We start from the raw sequence: 19,961 nt of genomic DNA on the forward strand, positions 1-19,961 counted from the left end.
TTCGTGTGCAGGCACAGGAGAACAGGCTGATGGGACAGGAAGATGGGAGAAGATTGGACACAGGGAGGCGTTGAGAGTAGAGTGGAACAGGAAAGAGGAGGTAACTGGACACAGGGAGGAGATGGAGAAGGTGAGTAGGAGGTGCATCCAGGAGGCACAGGTGACTTAGGGTGGAGGTCAGGTGCAGGAAGGACTCACCTCAGGCGGCTCTCCTCACTCTCTCGCAGCCTCATGTCCCTCTGCACCACATGCAGGATGTGCTGCGCCTCCTCCTCCGTCAGCCCAGACAGGTCCATCTTCCGCCCCATATCCCAGCCCCAGGGGATTCTGGGAAACATAAAGAGGTGTGAGAAGCTCTTCTCTCACCAGTCAGAGACTGTCTCCCTAAAAGAAATGTCTCTCCGGTTTACATCGCAATGGTGGTGAAGTTGGAAGAGATCCTCAGAACAAATAAACACATAGCAGCCGTGTTTGTGGTCCCTGTTGTCCAAGAACTGAAGTAGAGCCAATCTCCTTTTGCAAATCCCTGCACTCGTGACTGAAACTGCTGAGGAACCTTCACCTCCTCCCACTCACACCAGAACTTATCAGAAGAACCACCATGAACCTTTAAATAAATGAGCATGAGTGAGAAATCCAGAAATCCTTCCAGTCCCTCCAGAAACTGAGATCTTCTGAGTTCACCATGGACGGCAGGTGTAAGGTCCAGTGAAACCCAGATCTCCTGACCAGGAGGAGGTTCTGGGCTCATATTCGCCTTGATAAACTCACCTGTAGCAGATGAAGAATCACAAAGGAAAAGAACCGGAACCTGATCCGGTTCGGTTCGGTTCCGCTCGGCTCGGTGCTCCTGCGGCGTCCAGCGACCGGACAGCGGATCTGCGCCCCGCCCCGCCGGGCCTCGCCCCGCCCACTTCCCGTGGTCAGCGCGGAGCGCGCGCGGGCACGCACGCACGCGCGCACGCGCAGTCCGCGCGCGGCTGTTTTCACACTGATGCGTATTAATATCTGAAGATTCATAAAAATTCGGATTCATTCACGTTCATGAGCTTTTTTTTCTGATTATTAAAAAATATGATTCTGCAATGTGTTAATTACCAAGATGCATGCTGGTCATAAGATAAGATCAACCTTTATTAATCCCACAGAAAGTGGATAGAAACAGAGGTAATAGCAGGAAATATTGAATATTCAATTAAAAATGTAATATTCAATTGTAAAAGTCTTATTCAAACTAGTTCCACCACCAACGCTGATTTACAGCAACAGGTCAAAATACATGAAAAAACGAGATAACACTAATATTTAGGATTATTAATATTATTATGACGCATCCACGTAGCAGAAACGGCCCACTGGAGATCCAGATGAAGAACTGTCCATGTGCGCAGCGGAGCTGTTGACAGAATCCAGATGCCAGAACCGTGCGAGTTGTTCTAATAAACAGCACGATAACCCGAAGCACATGGTCCAACTGGACCGGCACCTCGACTCCTCCTGTCTGGCTGAAGAAGCCGACGTCTGCAGCTGGTTCCACTCATCTCGCCGCCACCCGCCGGGGGGGTGAGGGCGGCCCGGTATAAAGCAGCGGGCGGAGCAGGTGAGGGCCGCAGAGCTTCGCCATGGAAGGGCTGGTGCAGCTCGGTCTGATCTTCTTGCTGACCTGCACCCTCCACGCCTTCCCGCCGGAGATGGACGACGGCCGCGCTGTGGACCAGGCCGCCGATGGGGTAGGGGACTCTCGTGGTGTTTCACATCTGCACTCGATGGGAAGGGACAGAAGGGACAGGAGAAGTGCATGCTGGGAAATGTGGACTGGAGGCCGACCGCGATTTCACAACCGATGCACAAATTAAAGAGAAACTGACAAGAGTTCCATCTTCACAGCTTCCCGAACTCGGGGACAGGAGGGGACAAGAGCGTGCCACCTTCACCCCGATGGTACAAAAAAACAATATCAGCAGGTTTACATGTTGCAGACGATGACGTATCTGAGCGGCCGTGGTCTCCTGTCTTCCTTTCTGCAGGGCGATGTGAGGGGGAGCCTGAAGAAGAAGGGGAGGGCAGGACACACGTCTCTAATCGCCGTAAGAACCCGGTAATGAAGGTGAACGGCTGGGACGGTCAGTGTAGTGATCAGCCCTCGCTGCTTCATTTCAGGGTGCTGCAGTGCTCCCAAAGCCACCCGCTGTCACCAACACCCCTGATGGCCAGCAGGAGGTGAGATGTTCTTCTGGGTTCCTGTTGCTGTGGTTCTGCGATTCTGCGGCTTATGGCTCCCCGCCCTCTTCTTTAACCAGGTGATGAGACAGAAGCGACAGCTGCAGAACAACAAGAAGACCAAGGCGAAGAAGGGCCGCCCCGGAGGAATGTCTCCTTTAGGGTCCGTTCGGAACCCGGGCGGCTGAAGATGAAGATCGTCTCCACGCTGCTTCTCTGTACTCAGCACGCAGCCCACATGTAACCACAGCCAGCTTTCTGTATCCGAGAACCTGCAAAATAAATGCTGGAACATCTGACCACGAGGCCTTCCACAACACGCTCACACTCACACACACGTATTTCAACCAGGCAGATGCAGAAGAATCGCAGGTTGACCTTGCAGCTCCACCCTTCACCACCTCGTGGCAGCAGATCCTAACTTGGACATCTTAGTTCACTTTTCCTTCCATTGATGTGACCTTTTTTAAATGTGGGGCAGATAAGACCCTTCGTGCCAGATAAGCGCTTTTTAGAGCTCCAGGGTGCTCCAGGGTAAACATGACATGAGAGTTGGTGAAATGTGATGTTCTGCATCTCAGCTCTTGGTTTATAGCCGCGCAGTGAAACAATAAAACTTACCCAGCAACGTGTGTGAAGGTTCTCAGTCACCCGGGTGAACTTGTCTGAAGGTTGTGAGTCGTGCCAACTGGACGTTTCCTTCTGCATCCACAGAACTTTGTCCGCCTGAGGGAAGTTGGCTTGTGACCACCTCTCTGACAAAGTTCTGGTGGGTGCAGAAGGAAACGTCCAGACTTCGCAGGCGACGCAAAACGAGAAGGAAGGAGACGGAATAACCGCGAATGTCGTGCCGTTTCTCGTCCCTCCTGACCGCAGCATGATGTTCTCGCTATTCTGCAAATAAACGCGTCTTCTGCATTTTTCTGGAAGGAATGTGTGTCCGTGTGAGACTTCCGTTTTTTCTTGATTACGTTACATAAACCTCCCAGATGAAGGGAGAAGGCCGGGGCAAATGGGACGGAATTCCGGAACATTCCTGCACCGCACACGCGGCTCGCTGTTGTCCCGTGAAGAACAATTTTCCTGAGGGAACCACCTTCTCCAGCGTGGCTGTGTGTGTGTGTGTGTGTGTGTGTGTGTGTTAATTGAGTCAGCGTTCTCTCTTGTCCCTCCCACACACACACACACACACACACACGCACTGCTGGGAGCTCTGGTGGAACCTCTGGATGTGATTCAGATGATCCGAGGGAGTCTTCAGCAGCAGAGGAACGTCAAGGCGCTCAGGTAAAACACCCGAACTTCTCTAGCATCTGGTGAGCCTCGAATTACATTTACATTTACAGCATTTATCAGACGCCCTTATCCAGAGCAACTTACAACCAGTAGTAACAGGGGACAGTCAGACAATGGTAGTAAGTGGGATTTGAACCCGAGTCTTCTGGTTCACAGGCGAGTGTGTTACCCGCTAGGCTACTACCAGCCTATTAAACTCACTAGATGACTCCGTCGGTCTCGATCTCGGTATTTACGCACTTCTGCTTGTCCCCTTCTGTCACCTGGACAAGAATATAGAAGCATCTTTAGCCGGAGAGGGTTTTTCATGACAAGCTTAGTCGTGTGGTGCCTGCCTAGTGGGTAACACGCTCGCCTATGAACCAGAAGACCCGGGTTCGAACCCCACTTACTGCCATCGTGTCCCTGAGCAAGATACTTAACCCTGAGTGTCTCCAGGGGGGGACTGTCCCTGTAACTACTGATTGTAAGTCGCTCTGGATAAGGGCGTCTGGTAAATGGTGTAAATGTAAATGTAAATTTTCTCTTGATGCGCCACAAACGTTTTTGAAACGTTGCACTAGAGAACCATTCGGCGTGTCTAATGCAGAAGGTTCCGCGGTTCCGTCTGCTCATTAGTGGCTCTCATGCCGATGTTCTCCTCGGTTCCAGAGCAGATGGCGGCGCCGGCCTCGGGCCACGACTACGACTACCCGGACCCCGACAACGGCAGCCTGAACTACAGCTACGAGGACGGGTCCGGCGTGTGCGAGAAGAGCGACGTACGCTCCTTCGCCGGGATCTTCCTGCCGGCGGTCTACTCCGCCTGCCTGGCGGTGGGGCTGGCGGGCAACGGCCTGGTGGTGGCGGTGTACGCGCGCCACAAGCGCCCGCGCACCATGACCGACACCTTCGTGGTCCACCTGGCCGTGGCGGACCTCCTGCTGCTGATGACGCTGCCGCTCTGGGCCGCCGGGGCCGCCCGCGGGTGGCACCTGGGACAGGTCCTCTGCAAGGCGGTGTCGTGCCTCTACACCGTCAACTTCTCCTGCGGCATGCTGCTCCTGGCCTGCATCAGCGTGGACCGCTACCTGGCCGCCACCCCGGCCTCCAGAACGCGGGGCCTGGGTTCCGTCTTCAAGTCCGGCCACTCGTCCAAGGTCTGCTCGGCCTGCTGGGCCGTGGCCTTCCTCCTGGGCATCCCCGACTTGGTCTTCACCACCGTGATCTCCACACATCACGACCGAAAGACCTGCATGGCTGTGTTCCCTCACACCATGGCCCTTGTGACCAGACACAGCCTGGAGGTCGTGGAGGTGGTCCTGAGCTTCCTTCTGCCCGGCCTGCTCATGATCTTCTGCTACGTCAGGGTGCTGCAGGCCATCGACAGGCTGCCGCAGGGGAGGCGGGACAGGAAGTGGAGAGCCACCCGCATTCTGCTCGTCGTGGTCGGGGTGTTTGTCCTCACGCAGCTCCCCTACAACATCGTGAAGCTCTGTCGCTCGGTGGACGCCGTCTACGCCCTGGTGACCCACTGTGACACCAGTAAAGCCCTGGACCGCGCCTCCCAGGTGACGGAGAGCCTGGCCCTGACCCACTGCTGCCTCAACCCCGTCCTCTACGCCTTGGTGGGCTCCTCCTTCCGACTGCACGTGCTGAGGTTTGCCAAGAGCTTTGGACAGTGGAGCAGAAGGAAAATGAGGATGAGGATGAGGAACGTCACAGCGGACAGCGAGGAGCAGGTAGAACCGGGAGCGGAGATTTCCCACACCGGCTCGAGGGAGACCAGCACCTTCTCCATCTGACCCAGAGGAGCCCGAACCGCGGCCAGCAAGCTGAGAAGAGGGCCGGGGCTGTTTAACAAATCTCAACCGATTCCTGTCAGGACAGCCATGGAAGAACGTAGAACACGACACCAGACCGAGCGGCGCGGCGGCAGGAGGTCATACAATATAGAACTGTATAGGATGTAATAAGTATATAATCCGAGTAAAACGTGACAGTACAGCGTAGAGGTGGAGAACCAGTCTAGAACAATATAGAATATAGAACTGTATAGGATGTAATAAGTATATAATCCGAGTAAAACGTGACAGTACAGCGTATAGAGGTGGAGAACCAGTCTAGAACAATATAGAATATAGAACTGTATAGGATGTAATAAGTATATAATCAGAGTAAAACGTGACAGTACAGCGTAGAGGTGGAGAACCAGTCTAGAACAATATAGAATATAGAACTGTATAGGATGTAATAAGTATATAATCCGAGTAAAACGTGACAGTACAGCGTATAGAGGTGGAGAACCAGTCTAGAACAATATGGAATATAGAACTGTATAGGATGTAATAAGTATATAATCAGAGTAAAACGTGACAGTACAGCGTAGAGGTGGAGAACCAGTCTAGAACAATATAGAATATAGAACTGTATAGGATGTAATAAGTATATAATCCGAGTAAAACGTGACAGTACAGCGTATAGAGGTGGAGAACCAGTCTAGAACAATATAGAATATAGAACTGTATAGGATGTAATAAGTATATAATCAGAGTAAAACGTGACAGTACAGCATAAAGAGGTAGAGAACCAGTCTAGAACAATATGAAATATAGAACTGTATAGGATGTAATAAGTATAAAATCTGAGTAAAACGTGACAGTACAGCATAAAGAGGTGGAGAACCAGTCTAGAACAATATAGAATATAGAACTGTATAGGATGTAATAAGTATAAAAACAGAGTAAAACGTGACAGTACAGCGTAAAGAGGTGGAGAACCAGTCTAGAACTATGGAATATAGAACTGTATAGGATGTAATAAGTATAAAAACAGAGTAAAACGTGACAGTACAGCATGAAGAGGTGGAGAACCAGTCTAGAACAATATAGAATATAGAACTGTATAGGATGTAATAAGTATATAATCCGAGTAAAACGTGACAGTACAGCATAAAGAGGTGGAGAACCAGTCTAGAACAATATAGAATATAGAACTGTATAGGATGTAATAAGTATATAATCCGAGTAAAACGTGACCAAAGACTGGAGAACCAGTCTAGAACAATATAGAATATAGAACTGTATAGGATGTAATAAGTATAAAAACAGAGTAAAATGTGACAATACAGCATAAAGAGGTGGAGAACCAGTCTAGAACAATATGGAATATAGAGCTGTATAGGATGTAATAAGTATAAAAACAGAGTAAAATGTGACAATACAGCATGAAGAGGTGGAGAACCAGTCTAGAACAATATGGAATATAAAACTGTATAGGATGTAATAAGTATAAAAACAGAGTAAAACGTGACAGTACAGCATAAAGAGGTGGAGAACCAGTCTAGAACAATATAGAATATAGAACTGTATAGGATGTAATAAGTATATAATCCGAGTAAAACGTGACCAAAGACTGGAGAACCAGTCTAGAACAATATAGAATATAGAACTGTGTTCGAATCCCGATCCGCTGAGGTGCCACTGAGGTCCCCTTGATGAAGGTCCCGTCCCCACACACTGCTCCCCGGGCGCCTGTCATGGTGCCCACTGCTCACCAAGGGTGATGGTTAAATACAGAGGACACGTTTCACCGTGTCACCGTGTGCTGTGCTGCAGTGTTTCACAATGACAATCAGGTCACTTTCAGTGTGAAATCCCCCCGAGACACGTGCGAACCAGGTTAACAAATACAAGAAACTTCTGACTTCTATTATACCAACAAAGGAATCAAATATGTTCATTCATAAAAATGTGGATTAAATTATAACTATTTTGAAATGCATGTTTCTGGATTTTTTTTTTTCGGTTCAGTCTCTCACAGTTTTAATAAACTGACAATTCAAAACATACAAAATCAGCAGGGGATCAAATAATAAAAATTAAAATGTGATTTTTAGTGTGATGAGAAACAGACTAGATCTGTACAGCATAGATAAACAATATAGAATATAGAACTGTATAGGATGTAATAAGTATAAAATCTGAGTAAAACGTGACAGTACAGCATGAAGAGGTGGAGAACCAGTCTAGAACAATATGGAATATAGAACTGTATAGGACGTAATAAGTATAAAAACAGAGTAAAACGTGACAGTACAGCATGAAGAGGTGGAGAACCAGTCTAGAACAATATGGAATATAGAACTGAATAGGATGTAATAAGTATAAAATCTGAGTAAAACGTGACAGTACAGCGTAAAGAGGTGGAGAACCAGTCTAGAACAATATGGAATATAGAGCTGTATAGGATGTAATAAGTATAAAAACAGAGTAAAACATGACAGTACAGCATGAAGAGGTGGAGAACCAGTCTAGAACAATATGGAATATAGAGCTGTATAGGATGTAATAAGTATAAAAACAGAGTAAAACATGACAGTACAGCATGAAGAGGTGGAGAACCAGTCTAGAACAATATGGAATATAGAACTGTATAGGATGTAATAAGTATAAAAACTGAGTAAAACGTGACAGTACAGCATGAAGAGGTGGAGAACCAGTCTAGAACAATATGGAATATAGAGCTGTATAGGATGTAATAAGTATAAAAACAGAGTAAAACATGACAGTACAGCATGAAGAGGTGGAGAACCAGTCTAGAACAATATGGAATATAGAACTGTATAGGATGTAATAAGTATAAAAACTGAGTAAAACGTGACAGTACAGCATGAAGAGGTGGAGAACCAGTCTAGAACAATATGGAATATAGAACTGTATAGGATGTAATAAGTTTGAATGTATAATGTATAATAATGCAGTGGAGTGGGGTTCTGTGATTGGACAACCTGTTCTGCTGGAGTCTGTTCTGAGCAGTAAATACATTTCATGAGAAACAAGTCAGAACGTGTTTGGCTCATGCTTGGTCACATGACACTCGGTGACAGATGTCACATCTGGAGGACGGGCGCGTCCATCATCCACCTGAGCACATCTGGTATCTGGTCCAGGTTCAGATTTTCCTTCCGTTTCCCTGCTGCAGCTGGAACAGGGTGGAGATCCTGCAGGGTTCAGTATTATTAGTGATGTCCCGCAAGGTTAAACTCAATGAGAACACATGAGATGAACAAATGTATGATTTATTGTTTCATAATTGAACATGAGGAACATTGTCCAGTCGTCTGTCTCAAGAAAACGTGAGGAAGGGAAATTCCATGCTGTCCTGGAGAACATCCATATGTTTCCTCAGCTGAGGCTCATTAGCTGCCTCCTCAGGACCCTCCTCACACCTCCTAATTAGACCCGCCCACCTCCGTAACGGTGTTGGGAGAAAAACGGGGCATTATCTCACCAGGAGAACCCTGAGGGAACGTGCCGTTTTAAGGGTCTGCAGATGTGGAGGAGCTCTGAAGGCTGAATGATATCTCCTTTGCTTGATCAGACTTGTAGCTGCCCTAGAAACACACAGAACAGCCCAGTTTAAGCCAGCAGTTCTGGATCCACAGCGGTCTGGAGAACGTCGTCGGGCTGGTTCCACTTCCATCCAGTACTCTACACCGTTCTTCTCAAACTAAAGCAATAGATCGTGCAAGAGCTGTGGTTTCCTCTCGCCTGTTTACTCAGTAGAAGCCTCGACATTCCTCTGCGCTGATGAGGTCCTGTTTACGTCCGCACCAAGAAGCCCCTCCAGCCAGAAGATCTGGAGATGAACAGGGACGTGCTCCTCTGACGAATCGGTCGCTCCGCGGAGGAATTCTGGCCCGAGCGTCCACATCTGCTCACCAAGAGGAGCACGTGTCCATCGCGAGATGAGGAACAGATCGAATCTGACGTCCAGCTGGTCCGGAAAAGCTCTCCAGATAAAACCCCTTCACCCGGAATTCCAGATTTAAAGAAAGTTGCGCAACACGATTTCATGCAGAATTTTTTTTTTAATAAAACTTCAGTTAAATTATACAAAGTCAAAACTGAACATCACAAAAATATGCGAATTTTCATTTATTTCGATTGGAAAAGTACTTTTAGAAAAAAGGAAAAAAAGTGCGAGAAAAAGGCACCGACGAAACGGAGCCACGCCCGGCCGGACGGGCCCTCGCGTCCAGGAGAAAAACGTGAGAAAGAAGGAGAACTGAGAGCTGCGCGCGGCAGGGACGCGGCGAGGGACGCGGCAGGGACGCGGCGAGGGACGCTCAGTAGTTGAGGATCTGGACGTCGAAGAGGTCGCACGTGGCGTCGCTGGCGTCCAGGCCGAAGTTGAAGTCCACGCCAGGGTCGGGGGACAGGCGCAGCAGGGGGAACACTGCGGGACAAGAGCGCGGTAGCGGTTAAAACGCGCGCCGCGCCCCGCCGCCGCTTCGGAGAGGCGTGGCGGGGACCCACCGTCAGACGACATCAGGTCCTCGATGAGGTTGTCCCCTGCGAGGGGACAAATGGGAACGCGGTCAGTACTGGCGCGGGCCGGCCGTGGCCGGGATGGGGGGCGGGGCCACTCGCCTTCCTTGTCCTCCCTCCCGTGCTCCCGGAGCAGGCCGGCCGCGCCCAGCGTCTCCTCCATCGCGTCCTGCTGCGGACGCCGGCCTCCGGGGGACTCCGGGTGACACTCTGCGGCAGAGGAGGAGTCTCTCAGGGTTAAGGGGGCGGGGTTAAGGGGGTAGGGAGGGAGGGAGGGGGCGGCGTGCGTACCCATGCGCTCCGGCTGGCCGGAGGTCAGGGGGCGGCGGCGCGGCGCGGCGGGCGTGCCGGGGGGCGTGGGCAGGGCGGAGAGGTCGGCGGGGGGCGGGACGGCGAAGACGACGGGCCGCGTGCCGCCGCGCTCCCGGTTGATCAGCGCCACCTGGATGGGGGCGGACGGGCTCCGCAGGCTCACCTGGTACTTCTTCTGGCCGCCCTCACCCTGCGGGGACGGCAAGCTCAGAACCGGCCGGGCGCCACCGCGACCCCGCCTCTACGTACCGTCACCGGCACCGCCACCTCCAGCTGCGTCCCGGAGGGTGCCATCACCGCCAGCAGGGTGTCGCCGCCGAACGAGTCGCAGACGTCCTCGTGCGTGACATACTTGTACGTGGCGAGGGTTAAGGCGTTCCGGAAAGACCGGATTAGAACGTCACGCGTGTAATCTGGGAACAATGGCCACGCCTCCCGCCCCGGGAAAGGATATGGGCCGCAGGTGGAGTCCTCGCTCAGGAGCCTGATGCTCTGCTGGATCCGGGCCTTCTGCTGGTCCAGCACGCGCTCCTTCATGTCCAGGTCGCCGATCTGGGCCTTCAGCAGGGCCACCTGCTCCAGAACCTCCTGGCTCCGGCAGCCCGAGTTCTCGCCCCTGGCGGAGAGGACTCGCGACGTTAATAAAAGACGCGGGTTCTAGAGGTGGAACCGGCTCCACTCACCTCCACCGCACGGTGTTCTTCGTCTTCTTGTCGATCAGCCCCACGCCCTCCAGCACGTTGGTGATGTCGTAGATCCTCCTCTTCTGCTTCACGGCCAGGGTGTCCGCTGCCTGTGACGAGACGGGGACACGCGTGAACCCCGACGCTCGTCCAGTGACGTCATCACGGCTCGCGGCCACTGACCGTCTTCAGGTCCAGCAGCCCGTCCTCGGCGTCCCGCAGCAGGGCCACGAACCTGATGGTGAGGAGACCCAGGCTCTTCTCGCGGCGACTCGAACCGGGCGGCGCGGCCATGGCGGAGTTTCCCGACGGCGGCGCGGCTCGCGCTCCGCGCCCGGGGGGGTTTTTAAACCCGCGGAAGTGACGTTGGATTACGGTTGCCATGGCAACGGGGGCCCCGGCAGCCACAGGTGCGCTCCTCGACCACGCCCCTGCACGCCAAGAGCCAATCAGAGCGCACGAACGCTAGACTGGTCGAAAGCGATTGGCTGGACGACACGCGTCCTGACACGACCACAGAACAAGCTAGTGATCCCCACTCGACACCGTATCAGATTTAATTCTGCATCGTGGTTAATTAGTGACCCTTCCCTAGTCCCACAAGTTATCTAGCTGAGCTAAGAACAAGATAAAAATTCATACGATTTGTTTTACAATTCTTTATGCTTTGATTTATTGTACATGAATTAGACTTTTTATTTGGTTCGTGTCATTACATAAAAAAATACCAAAAAACTATTTATAATAAATAACAATTCTGGTTTAAAAAAAGATGACAGATGGCTCTGGAGTCAGAAGTCCTTCAGCATGCTGGCGAGACGCCTCATTTTGTCCTCCATCGTCCTCTTGTTGAACTCGGTCTCCTCGAGAAGCTGCCGCATCTCCTCCTCCACCTGGGCCACCTGGGTAATACGCGTCGTGAGCTCCGGCCAGGTCATATCCACGTAATGGCGCTCGGCGCGGAATACCTTGCGACTGGCCGCCTCCGTCTGCTTCTGCTTGTCGCTGGCCACCCGCAGCAGCTGGGCTCGATGCGAGGCCTGCAGGGACTCCAGCTGCCTGCGGAAGGCGTCGTCGGCCGAGTGCAGCTTCTCCACGGCCGCCCTGAGGACACACGGAACCCAGACGTGACGTTCGAAACTCGACAGAACCGCAGCGTCCGGAGGTTACCTGTGCGCGTGCGAAGCTCGGTCTCTCTCCTCCTGCAGGGACTTCTCCTTCTGGTCAAAGCCCTCCTTCATGCTCCTCACCTGGCTCTCCAGCACGGTCAGCAGGTTCGCCTTGTCCTGCCATTTCTTACTGGAGGCCCTGCCACGGTGAAACAGGCCAGATATGTTCATGACGTCTGTAGATCGTATCGGGTTTTCTGCACCATCTGCATGATTTCAGAGGAACAAGCTCTTTGATCATACGTTACGTCCCTGGACGTACGCCCCTGCGTGTTCTGTGTGGCTGGCTGGGTTTTTGTGTCCTGTCTCTTTTAGGTGGACTTCGTGGGAGGAGTTACCTACCATCTGCCTGTTGGTCACCTCCAACTATATAAAGAGACTTCGGATGGTGTTCGGGAGGCCCCCAGGGTCTGCTAGGCCCTTACTCTTTTGGGAGGTCCCCAGGGTCCACGGAGACCTGCAAGGAGCTCCATTGGGGATCTCATTTGTGTGTCTTGTTGCTAGGTGTGATAGACCCTTTGTTGTTAGCCTGTGTTTGCTTTATGTGCCCCTTTTGTTAACTTTTGTGCGTGTTTGAGTTGTCCCAGCTGGACAGTCCCTTCCTTTAGGCTGTACTGATGTTGGTTAGCTGTGCTGAGTCCGCTGTTTTATTGTACCTGTTAGATCACTGTATATAAAAGCGCTGTTTGTACGCTTTGTCTGGTTGTGTGTGTGTGTGTGTGTGTGTAACAGTGGACGTCCTCCTCTCCACACACTTGTCACGTTTCTTAGACTCCTCAGGTTAGGAATGTGACATATAACCCGCCCTGAGCTCCTGCCTGACGAACCTCTTCCCAAAGTGGAAAGTGTGTTGTGTTGCTGTGTATGTGCTGTTGGTTTGTCTGTGACGTCATAGAATAAGGTTGCCGGTTCAAAACCCGATCCGCCATGGTGCCACTGAGGTCCCCTTGACGAAGGTCCCGTCCCCCACACACTGTTCCCAGGGTGCCTGTCATGGTGCCCACTGTCACCAAGGGTGATGGTTAAATAGAGAGGACACGTTTCACCGTGTCACCATGTGCTGTGCTGCAGTGTCTCACAATGACAATCACTTCACTCTCATCTGTCCTGGCCGTGACAGTCTTTGGCTCTGCACGATTCCAAACCCAGGCTGTTACCTGTAGGTGTCCCTGAGCTCGTCCAGCTCCGCCTCCTTGTCCTCCAGCTGCTGCTGAAGCTGCTGCACGCGCTGCGGCAGGCCAGCCAGCGGCGCCGTCTCCTCCTGCAGCCGCAGCTGGAAGTGCCGCTCGGCCTGCTGCCGCTCCTCCTCCTGCCTGCGGATCCGCTCGTCCCGCTCCAGCAGCGCCTGGGGGACGAGTTCGTTTATGGCATTTACCAGACGCCCTGATCCAGAGCGACTTACAGTCAGTAGTTACAGGGACAGTCCCCCCCTGGAGACACTCAGGGTTAAGTGTCCTGCTCAGGGACACAATGGTAGTAAGTGGGGTTTGAACCTGGGTCTTCTGGTTCACAGGCGCGTGTGTTACCCGCTAGGCTACTACCACCCAGTAGTTACAGGGACAGTCCCCCCCTGGAGACACTCAGGGTTAAGTGTCCTGCTCAGGGACACGATGGTAGTAAGTGGGGTTTGAACCTGGGTCTTCTGGTTCACAGGCGAGTGTGTTACCCACTAGGCTACTACCACCCAGTAGTTACAGGGACAGTCCCCCCCCTGGAGACACTCAGGGTTAAGTGTCCTGCTCAGGGACACGATGGTAGTAAGTGGGGTTTGAACCTGGGTCTTCTGGTTCACAGGTGAGTGTGTTACCCACTAGGCTACTACCAGCAATCGTTCAGGTTAGAAGTGCCGCACCTCTTTCAGCTTGCGGATGGTCTCCGTCTGATCCTCCACAATCTTGGCTTTGATCCGAAGCGTGTCGATGTCGCGCTCGTTCTGCTTCTTCTGCGTCTCCAGTTCGGCGGTCAGGATCTCGACCCGGGACTCCAGACGACCCCGGTCCTGAGCCAGAGACGCCCCTGCGGGACGCGTGCGAGGATGAACATACGTGCGAACGCTGCATCAGCCGCCCGCGCCCCAGTAGCCCCGCCTACCTTGCCGTGCCAGCTCCTGACCCCACAGCTTCCTCTCGCCGCGGAGGCCGTCGATGATGGACTCCTGAGCGGTGACCTGGGACAGCAGTCTGGACTTGTCCTTCTTCAGCAGCTCCACCTGCAGGTCGAGCTTCCGGTCGTCCTCCGCCCGAACCTCGAGGGACCGAACTCGCGCCTGGAGGAACCGGAATAACGTGAACAGATCTGCGGCGCCGGGGGCGGGGTCTAACGGCCCCTCGTTCGTACCCTGAGCCCGGCGACGGTGGAGCGCTTGGCTCTGACGAGCTCGTCGATGCGGCTCTTCTGCTCCTTCACCATGGCGGTGAGCTCCTGCACCAGCGACGCGGACTGCCGCGCCCGCGTCAGCTCCGCCGCGGCCCGGTCGAAGCCGGCCTTCACCTGGGGAGTTCAGGGAGACAGGGTCACTCTACGATCCCCCCCGGAGACTGCGGCGGCGGTCCGTTCGGGGGACACGACCTCTGAGAAGCGCGCCGCCTCCACCACGAGCGCCTCGCGGAACTCGTCCTCCAGCGCGGCGTACCGCTGCCGCGCCTCCGCCAGCTTCTCCTGCGCGGCGGCCTCCTTCTCAGCGGACCTCTGCTCCAGCAGCTCCGCCTCCCTCGCCACCGCCTCCCGAAACTCGGCGCCGCCCGGGAGCGGCCGCCGCTCCAGCTCCTTCCTGTGCGCAGAGAGAGAGAGAGAGAGAGAGAGAGAGAGATGACAGGAAGTGGCGGTCTGGTGGACCTCCAGCACGTCCCAGTACCTGTGGTCCTGCTCTCGGGACACCAGCAGCTCCTGCAGCTGACTGTGCTTCTCCGCGCGCTGCCGATCCGACGCCCGGAGGATCTCCACCTCTCGTTTCAGCGCGGCGGCCCTGTTCTCCAGCTCCTGAGTCCGTTTCATCTGGAGGGTCAAGGGGTCACGGAATATGAAGTTCCGTTTATAACCTGTTATTCACGCCCAGCCACATCCTCCTTACGGTTTAAAAAGAGGACGATACTGATTGTCCCGTGTGATACGCAGCAGCACAGCACACGGTGCACACAGTGAAATGTGTCCTCTGCATTTAACCCATCACCAAGAGTGAGCAGTGGGCAGCCATGACAGGCGCCCGGGGACCAGTGTGTGGGGACGGTGCTTTGCTCAGTGGCACCTCAATGGCACCTTAGTGTCACTATAGTGTAATTAAGAGGTATTTTAGTCCAAATAATAATGTGCAGATGCTCCTCTGGTCGTCTGCGTGATAGAAGGATCCAGTGTATGTTGCTTTAAATACGAAGTGATGGCATTAAAGATGGCAGTAAATATGAAGCGGGGCGGTGGTGGCCTAGCGGTTAAGGAAGCAGCCCCATAATCAGAAGGTTGCCGGTTCGAATCCCAACCCGCCAAGGTGCCACTGAGCAAAGCACCGTCCCCACACGTAACTACACCATAGCAGGCGCCTGTCATGGTGCCCACTGCTCACCAAGGGTGATGGTTAAATGCAGAGGACACGTTTCACCATGTCAACGTGTGCTGCGTTGCAGTGTTTCACAATGACAATCAATTCAATGACAATCAATTTTTTTATTACATTTTATAGTCAGCAGTAACAGGGACAGTCCCCTTGGAGACACTGCTCAGGGACACTATGGTAGTATGTTCCACCTGTTCAGCCTGCTGCAGGGCCCTGGTGGACTCTCTCTGAGACGCGCTGTCCTCCAGGCTGCGCAGCGCCCTCTTGTGTTGGTCCTCCCGGCCACGCGCCTGTTCTAGCTGCTCCGCGCAGACGCTGCACCTCTCCTCCAGCTCCTGCACGCGCGTCTGCAGGCGCAGCCGCTCCGACCGCTCCTTCAGCAGGACCTCCTTCAGCCTGTGTTCGGAGTGAGGACGAGATGAGGACATTGGACATCACATTCCCGATCACAATTTCACTTCCCCAGGGTGGGCGTGACGGGAAATCAAGATAAGTCCTTCAAAAACAAGGACAACCAGGGAATGGGAATAAACAACGCTGCTCCTCGGGTATGGTGTATATGTGTGTGTGTGTGTGTGTGTGTGTGTGTGTGTTGCTCCGACCGGTCTGTGGTGTGCAGAGCCATGCTCTGGAGATCCTTCTCCTCGCTGACACGGGCCTGCAGACTCTTCATCCCGTCCGTCAGCCTCCTCACTGCCTGCTCGGCTTTCCAGCGACGTTCCCTCTCCTGGTCACGTTCCTCCACGATCGCCTTGAGGAGGAACGCATCGTAATTCGTTACGGAACAGACCCACGTAACCAGGTCCTGCTGCTGTTCATCTACATGTAGAACGTGTAGAACGTGTCTGTGCTGCGCACCCTGTACGTTTCCTCCTGCGCTTCGTCTCCAGCAGCTTTCAGGCTTGGTTTTGGCTGGACGCTCGTCTTCTTTCTGAACTCAGTGAGGGGCTTGGCGGATCTCCGCTTCTGTGCAGCTCCGTCGCTACGAGAGAAATGATCACATCGCGCCATGTCACCACCTGCCGTTCTAGATCAAAGACATTTAATGTCACCGAGTCCAGAGACAAACGATAAAAAAACGTGCTTCATTTTCCCGGGGAAAGTGGTGGCCTAGTGGTTAAGGAAGGTAATCAGAAGGTTGCCGGTTCGAATCCCGATCCGCCAAGGTGCCACTGAGCAAAGCACCGTCCCCACACACTGCTCCCCGGGCGCCTGTCATGGCTGCCCACTGTTCACCAAGGGTGATGGTTAAATACAGAGGACATCACAAGTGACAATGACTTCACCTTCTACTTTCTTTCAGTGTGTGGGGACGGTGCTTTGCTCAGTGGCACCTTGGCGGATCGGAATTCGAACCTGCAACCTTCTGATTATGGGGTCGCTTCCTTAACCGGAAAATATGCGATATTGTTGTTGAATATTGCGATAACGATATTTTAAACAAATCTTTAAAACCAAATATTTCCTTGCCTTGCCTGTTAGTGGAAACACTAACATATTGCCAACATCCACATAAATAAAAATGTATATTATATTACCTACTTGGGATGCGGGTATAAAGATAGTAAGGGCCGGCGGGACGGGCGCGCCCGGGGGCGCTGTTTCAACCACACTGAAGGGGGCGGCGACTTCTAACCCAGGTTTCATTTCAGCAGTCACCTGTGGGAAGATCTCGCTCCACCTGCTTCGGCTGCTTTCTTCCCCGGACTCTTGAGACGCCCGTGAACCCGGGAGCGGCGGTTTTCCTTCCCGCTGTCCCAGTCGCTCTCCGACGTGAGATCCGTGTCCCTCTTTGCCTTCCGTGGCGTGGGACACGAGGGGGAGGTGACAGTGGAGGTGTCGGCACCATCAGCCTGAGGACGCGATGAGGAACGTGCATTTACGGGCGGAAAAGAGATGGGCACCATGAGAAGGTCGCGACTCGCCTGCTGCTCCACCTTCTTCCTGTTCAGCTTGTTGCTATGGTTTCTGGAGAGTGAGGCCAGCTGCCCAGGCTGTGGCCGCTCCGGTGTCCCCGTCTTTCTCCCGCTGCAGCTCTTCTCTCGGACGGGGGTCGGGACCTTGTTGATCCGTGGAGGAGCATCCGATTCCATCTGTGCAGAGACCAAGACCAGAGCGGCACTGAGGAACGGCTCAAGGGGACCCTTGAAGGCATCTAAAACGGCACCGAGGAGCCCCTTACCCTGTCTGCACCGACGCTGGCGTCTGATGACAGCAGAAGCTCCAGGAAGTCTTCCAGACCGGGAATGTCGGTGGGACCGTCCTGCCCTTGCGGAGCTGGGTTACCCCACCGATCGACGGCATCCAGGATGGAGATCTGGGGAAGCGACTGCAGAACCAGCTCCCTGTAGGCTAAACGGCAACGTGCACCACGTTACTTTACTTTTACTTTATCCAAAGGAGGACACCAGCAATTCTCGTTCGGCTTCTATAGATTTTGAGTTACAAAACTAAGAGCCCTGATAAGGCCCAACTTGTCAGGAATAGAGCATGCTGGGAATTGTTAAGTGCTGGATGAATATATACATATATATTATATTGTGAGTGTGCACGTGTGTGTATTAGTGTTATATTCGTCCGAAATTCTTTTTAAACAAATGGGTTTTCTTCTGCTTCTTAGTCTCGGCTAGTCGAATGGAGCAGGACAAGTTGTCCCACCAGCCGGGGACAAGAAAGGAGAACAGAGTCGATTGGGATCGGAGACCCCGTGAAGAGGGAATTTTCAGTCTCGTTTCATTTGTAGATCTGAGTGGGCGTGCAGGAGTGTATCTGGCTAGTAGTGTGTTGGTGAAAGAGGGAGAACATCCATTTACAGCCCTGTAGGAAACATCAAGGATTTAAACTCATTGCGAGCAGCTATGGTGACTGTAGAAGCTGGATCCAGAAGAGAGTTACAATAGTGGAGTTTAGAGATGACCGGTGCCTGGACGAGGAGCCGCGTAGCCTGTTGTGGAAGAAAAGGCCGAATCTTGCGAATGTTATAGAGAGTGAACTTGCAGGATCTGGAGATCGCAGCAACGTGATGGTTCAGACTCAGTTTGTAGTCAGTCCAAACTCCAAGGCTTTTTGCAGACGCGGTGGGTGTTAACAGTAGCGAGACTATTTGAATTGAGAGGTTTTGCTGAGGGGAACCTCAGTTTTGGATAGGTTCAGTTGGAGGCGTCGCTCAGACATCCATGCCGATATGTCCGAGAGAAAGGCAGAGATTTTTGTCGCAATAGTGGCATCTTCACGTAATAGTGGTATCACCACGTAAATCATGGCTGGCTGTTTCTGTGTGCGAGTCTGAATTCTACCCACCTGGGAGAGCGCAGACTGGATTGTGAGCGCCGTCTGCACCAAGAGTAACATCCCTCAGACTCTGCAGGCCCAGCATGCATTGCAGCACATGGTTCATGTTGTCCAGCTGGTTGCACTGGAGATGAACGTGCTTCAGCTTGTACTCCGACCCATGAAGATACAGGAATCCTGAAGAGTGGAGGGGAGGAGAGTTCATAGGTCACAGTTAGGTGCAGAGTATGTGTTGAAGGTGACTTTGATGTGTCTGTCTATCATACATGCTTATAATGATGATGATGACGACTGTGGACTGGGTGAAGAAGGTGACCTGCTGTGTACTTTCTCCTGTGATTAAAGTTCTCAAGCAGGATTGTTCTCCAAGTAACTAACTAATTTTCCCAACAACTGCCCCCTAATCCATGTGGCCAAAAGTCATTTTTAAAAAAACAATAATTGCTAATTTTAGCATTATAAAGGGTTGTCTGTCAAATACGTTTACCTGTAAGGTCACATATCTTATTATAGGACAAGTTGAGCCTGGTGAGGTTCACAAGTCCTTTGAGACCTGAGAGAAATGAGAGTTTATGAGTTATGGTGACTGTTGAATGATGATTGCTGGCCAGTGGAGGACTCGCCGCTCACCTTCAACTCTGGAGATCGAGTTGCAGGACAAGTTGAGCGTCCTCAGCGAGGACAGAGCCTCGAGTCCCGCGATCCGAGAGATGCGGTTGGACGACAGGTCCAGGTGTCGCAGGTGTCGCGCTGTCGCCAGGCCGTCGATGTGGGACACGCGGTTACAGTGGAGGTTCAGGGACGTGACGCCGGCGTCCAGAGGAACCTGAGAGATGCTGTCAACACGAACACGCCCGTTTAACCGCCAATGGGCGCGGAGACGCGCGAAAGCGGCGCGGTTTGTACCTCGATATGTCCTGGTCCAGCAGACACAGCTCGCTGTCCGCCATGTCGCCCCCAGGGACAGCCGCTTTAACTCAGACGCAACTCAGAAACGCCGAACACCGCCGCGGCTAAGCTTGAACTAGCCGCGCAGCGATGACGCACTTCCGGTTCTCCTCACCGACTTCCGGTCTCCCGACGTGTCCGTCTATTAAGATCAAATAAAAATAATACATGCCTCCGTCTGAGG

General features: G+C 52.8%; 3 protein-coding genes across 14 annotated transcripts; 1 reads left to right on the forward strand and 2 right to left on the reverse strand.

Moving 5' to 3' along the window:
• The first annotated feature begins 3,241 nt into the window (after positions 1 to 3,241).
• On the forward strand, positions 3,242 to 6,532 carry ackr4a (atypical chemokine receptor 4a). 2 transcript variants are annotated; one of them, XM_028975970.1, is made up of 2 exons: positions 3,242 to 3,507; positions 4,168 to 6,532. In XM_028975970.1, exon 2 carries the CDS (start codon positions 4,173 to 4,175, stop codon positions 5,298 to 5,300), a length of 1,128 nt encoding a protein of 375 aa, XP_028831803.1. In that variant the 5' UTR covers positions 3,242 to 3,507; positions 4,168 to 4,172; the 3' UTR covers positions 5,301 to 6,532. The 2 variants fall into 2 exon arrangements, with proteins under 2 accessions (XP_028831803.1, XP_028831805.1); XM_028975972.1 differs by having other exon boundaries at positions 4,173 to 6,532.
• Positions 6,533 to 9,347: 2,815 nt separating this feature from the next.
• e2f5 (E2F transcription factor 5) lies at positions 9,348 to 11,178 on the reverse strand. 8 transcript variants are annotated; one of them, XM_028975966.1, is made up of 6 exons: positions 11,006 to 11,178; positions 10,823 to 10,932; positions 10,389 to 10,755; positions 10,119 to 10,329; positions 9,930 to 10,037; positions 9,348 to 9,851 (listed from the first exon to the last, which is right to left on the reverse strand). In XM_028975966.1, exons 1-6 carry the CDS (start codon positions 11,114 to 11,116, stop codon positions 9,388 to 9,390), a joined length of 1,371 nt encoding a protein of 456 aa, XP_028831799.1. In that variant the 5' UTR covers positions 11,117 to 11,178; the 3' UTR covers positions 9,348 to 9,387. The 8 variants fall into 8 exon arrangements, with proteins under 8 accessions (XP_028831799.1, XP_028831798.1, XP_028831797.1 ...); XM_028975969.1 differs by having other exon boundaries at positions 9,482 to 9,735; positions 9,816 to 9,851; positions 9,930 to 10,329; XM_028975965.1 differs by having other exon boundaries at positions 9,348 to 10,329; positions 10,389 to 10,497; positions 10,594 to 10,755.
• Positions 11,179 to 11,472: 294 nt separating this feature from the next.
• On the reverse strand, positions 11,473 to 19,882 carry lrrcc1 (leucine rich repeat and coiled-coil centrosomal protein 1). Of its 4 annotated transcripts, none has more exons than XM_028975961.1 (19): positions 19,736 to 19,882; positions 19,460 to 19,665; positions 19,317 to 19,382; positions 18,839 to 19,006; positions 17,721 to 17,890; positions 17,476 to 17,631; positions 17,198 to 17,391; positions 16,397 to 16,520; positions 16,141 to 16,289; positions 15,730 to 15,934; positions 14,846 to 14,985; positions 14,560 to 14,761; positions 14,329 to 14,481; positions 14,083 to 14,257; positions 13,844 to 14,007; positions 13,149 to 13,336; positions 11,993 to 12,130; positions 11,791 to 11,926; positions 11,473 to 11,724 (listed from the first exon to the last, which is right to left on the reverse strand). In XM_028975961.1, exons 1-19 carry the CDS (start codon positions 19,777 to 19,779, stop codon positions 11,614 to 11,616), a joined length of 2,889 nt encoding a protein of 962 aa, XP_028831794.1. In that variant the 5' UTR covers positions 19,780 to 19,882; the 3' UTR covers positions 11,473 to 11,613. The 4 variants fall into 4 exon arrangements, with proteins under 4 accessions (XP_028831794.1, XP_028831793.1, XP_028831791.1 ...); XM_028975960.1 differs by having other exon boundaries at positions 17,464 to 17,631; XM_028975958.1 differs by having other exon boundaries at positions 17,198 to 17,631.
• Positions 19,883 to 19,961: the final 79 nt, after the last annotated feature.

This window comes from Denticeps clupeoides, chromosome 4 (genome assembly GCF_900700375.1).
Source record: "Denticeps clupeoides chromosome 4, fDenClu1.1, whole genome shotgun sequence".
Classification (NCBI taxonomy): domain Eukaryota; kingdom Metazoa; phylum Chordata; class Actinopteri; order Clupeiformes; family Denticipitidae; genus Denticeps; species Denticeps clupeoides.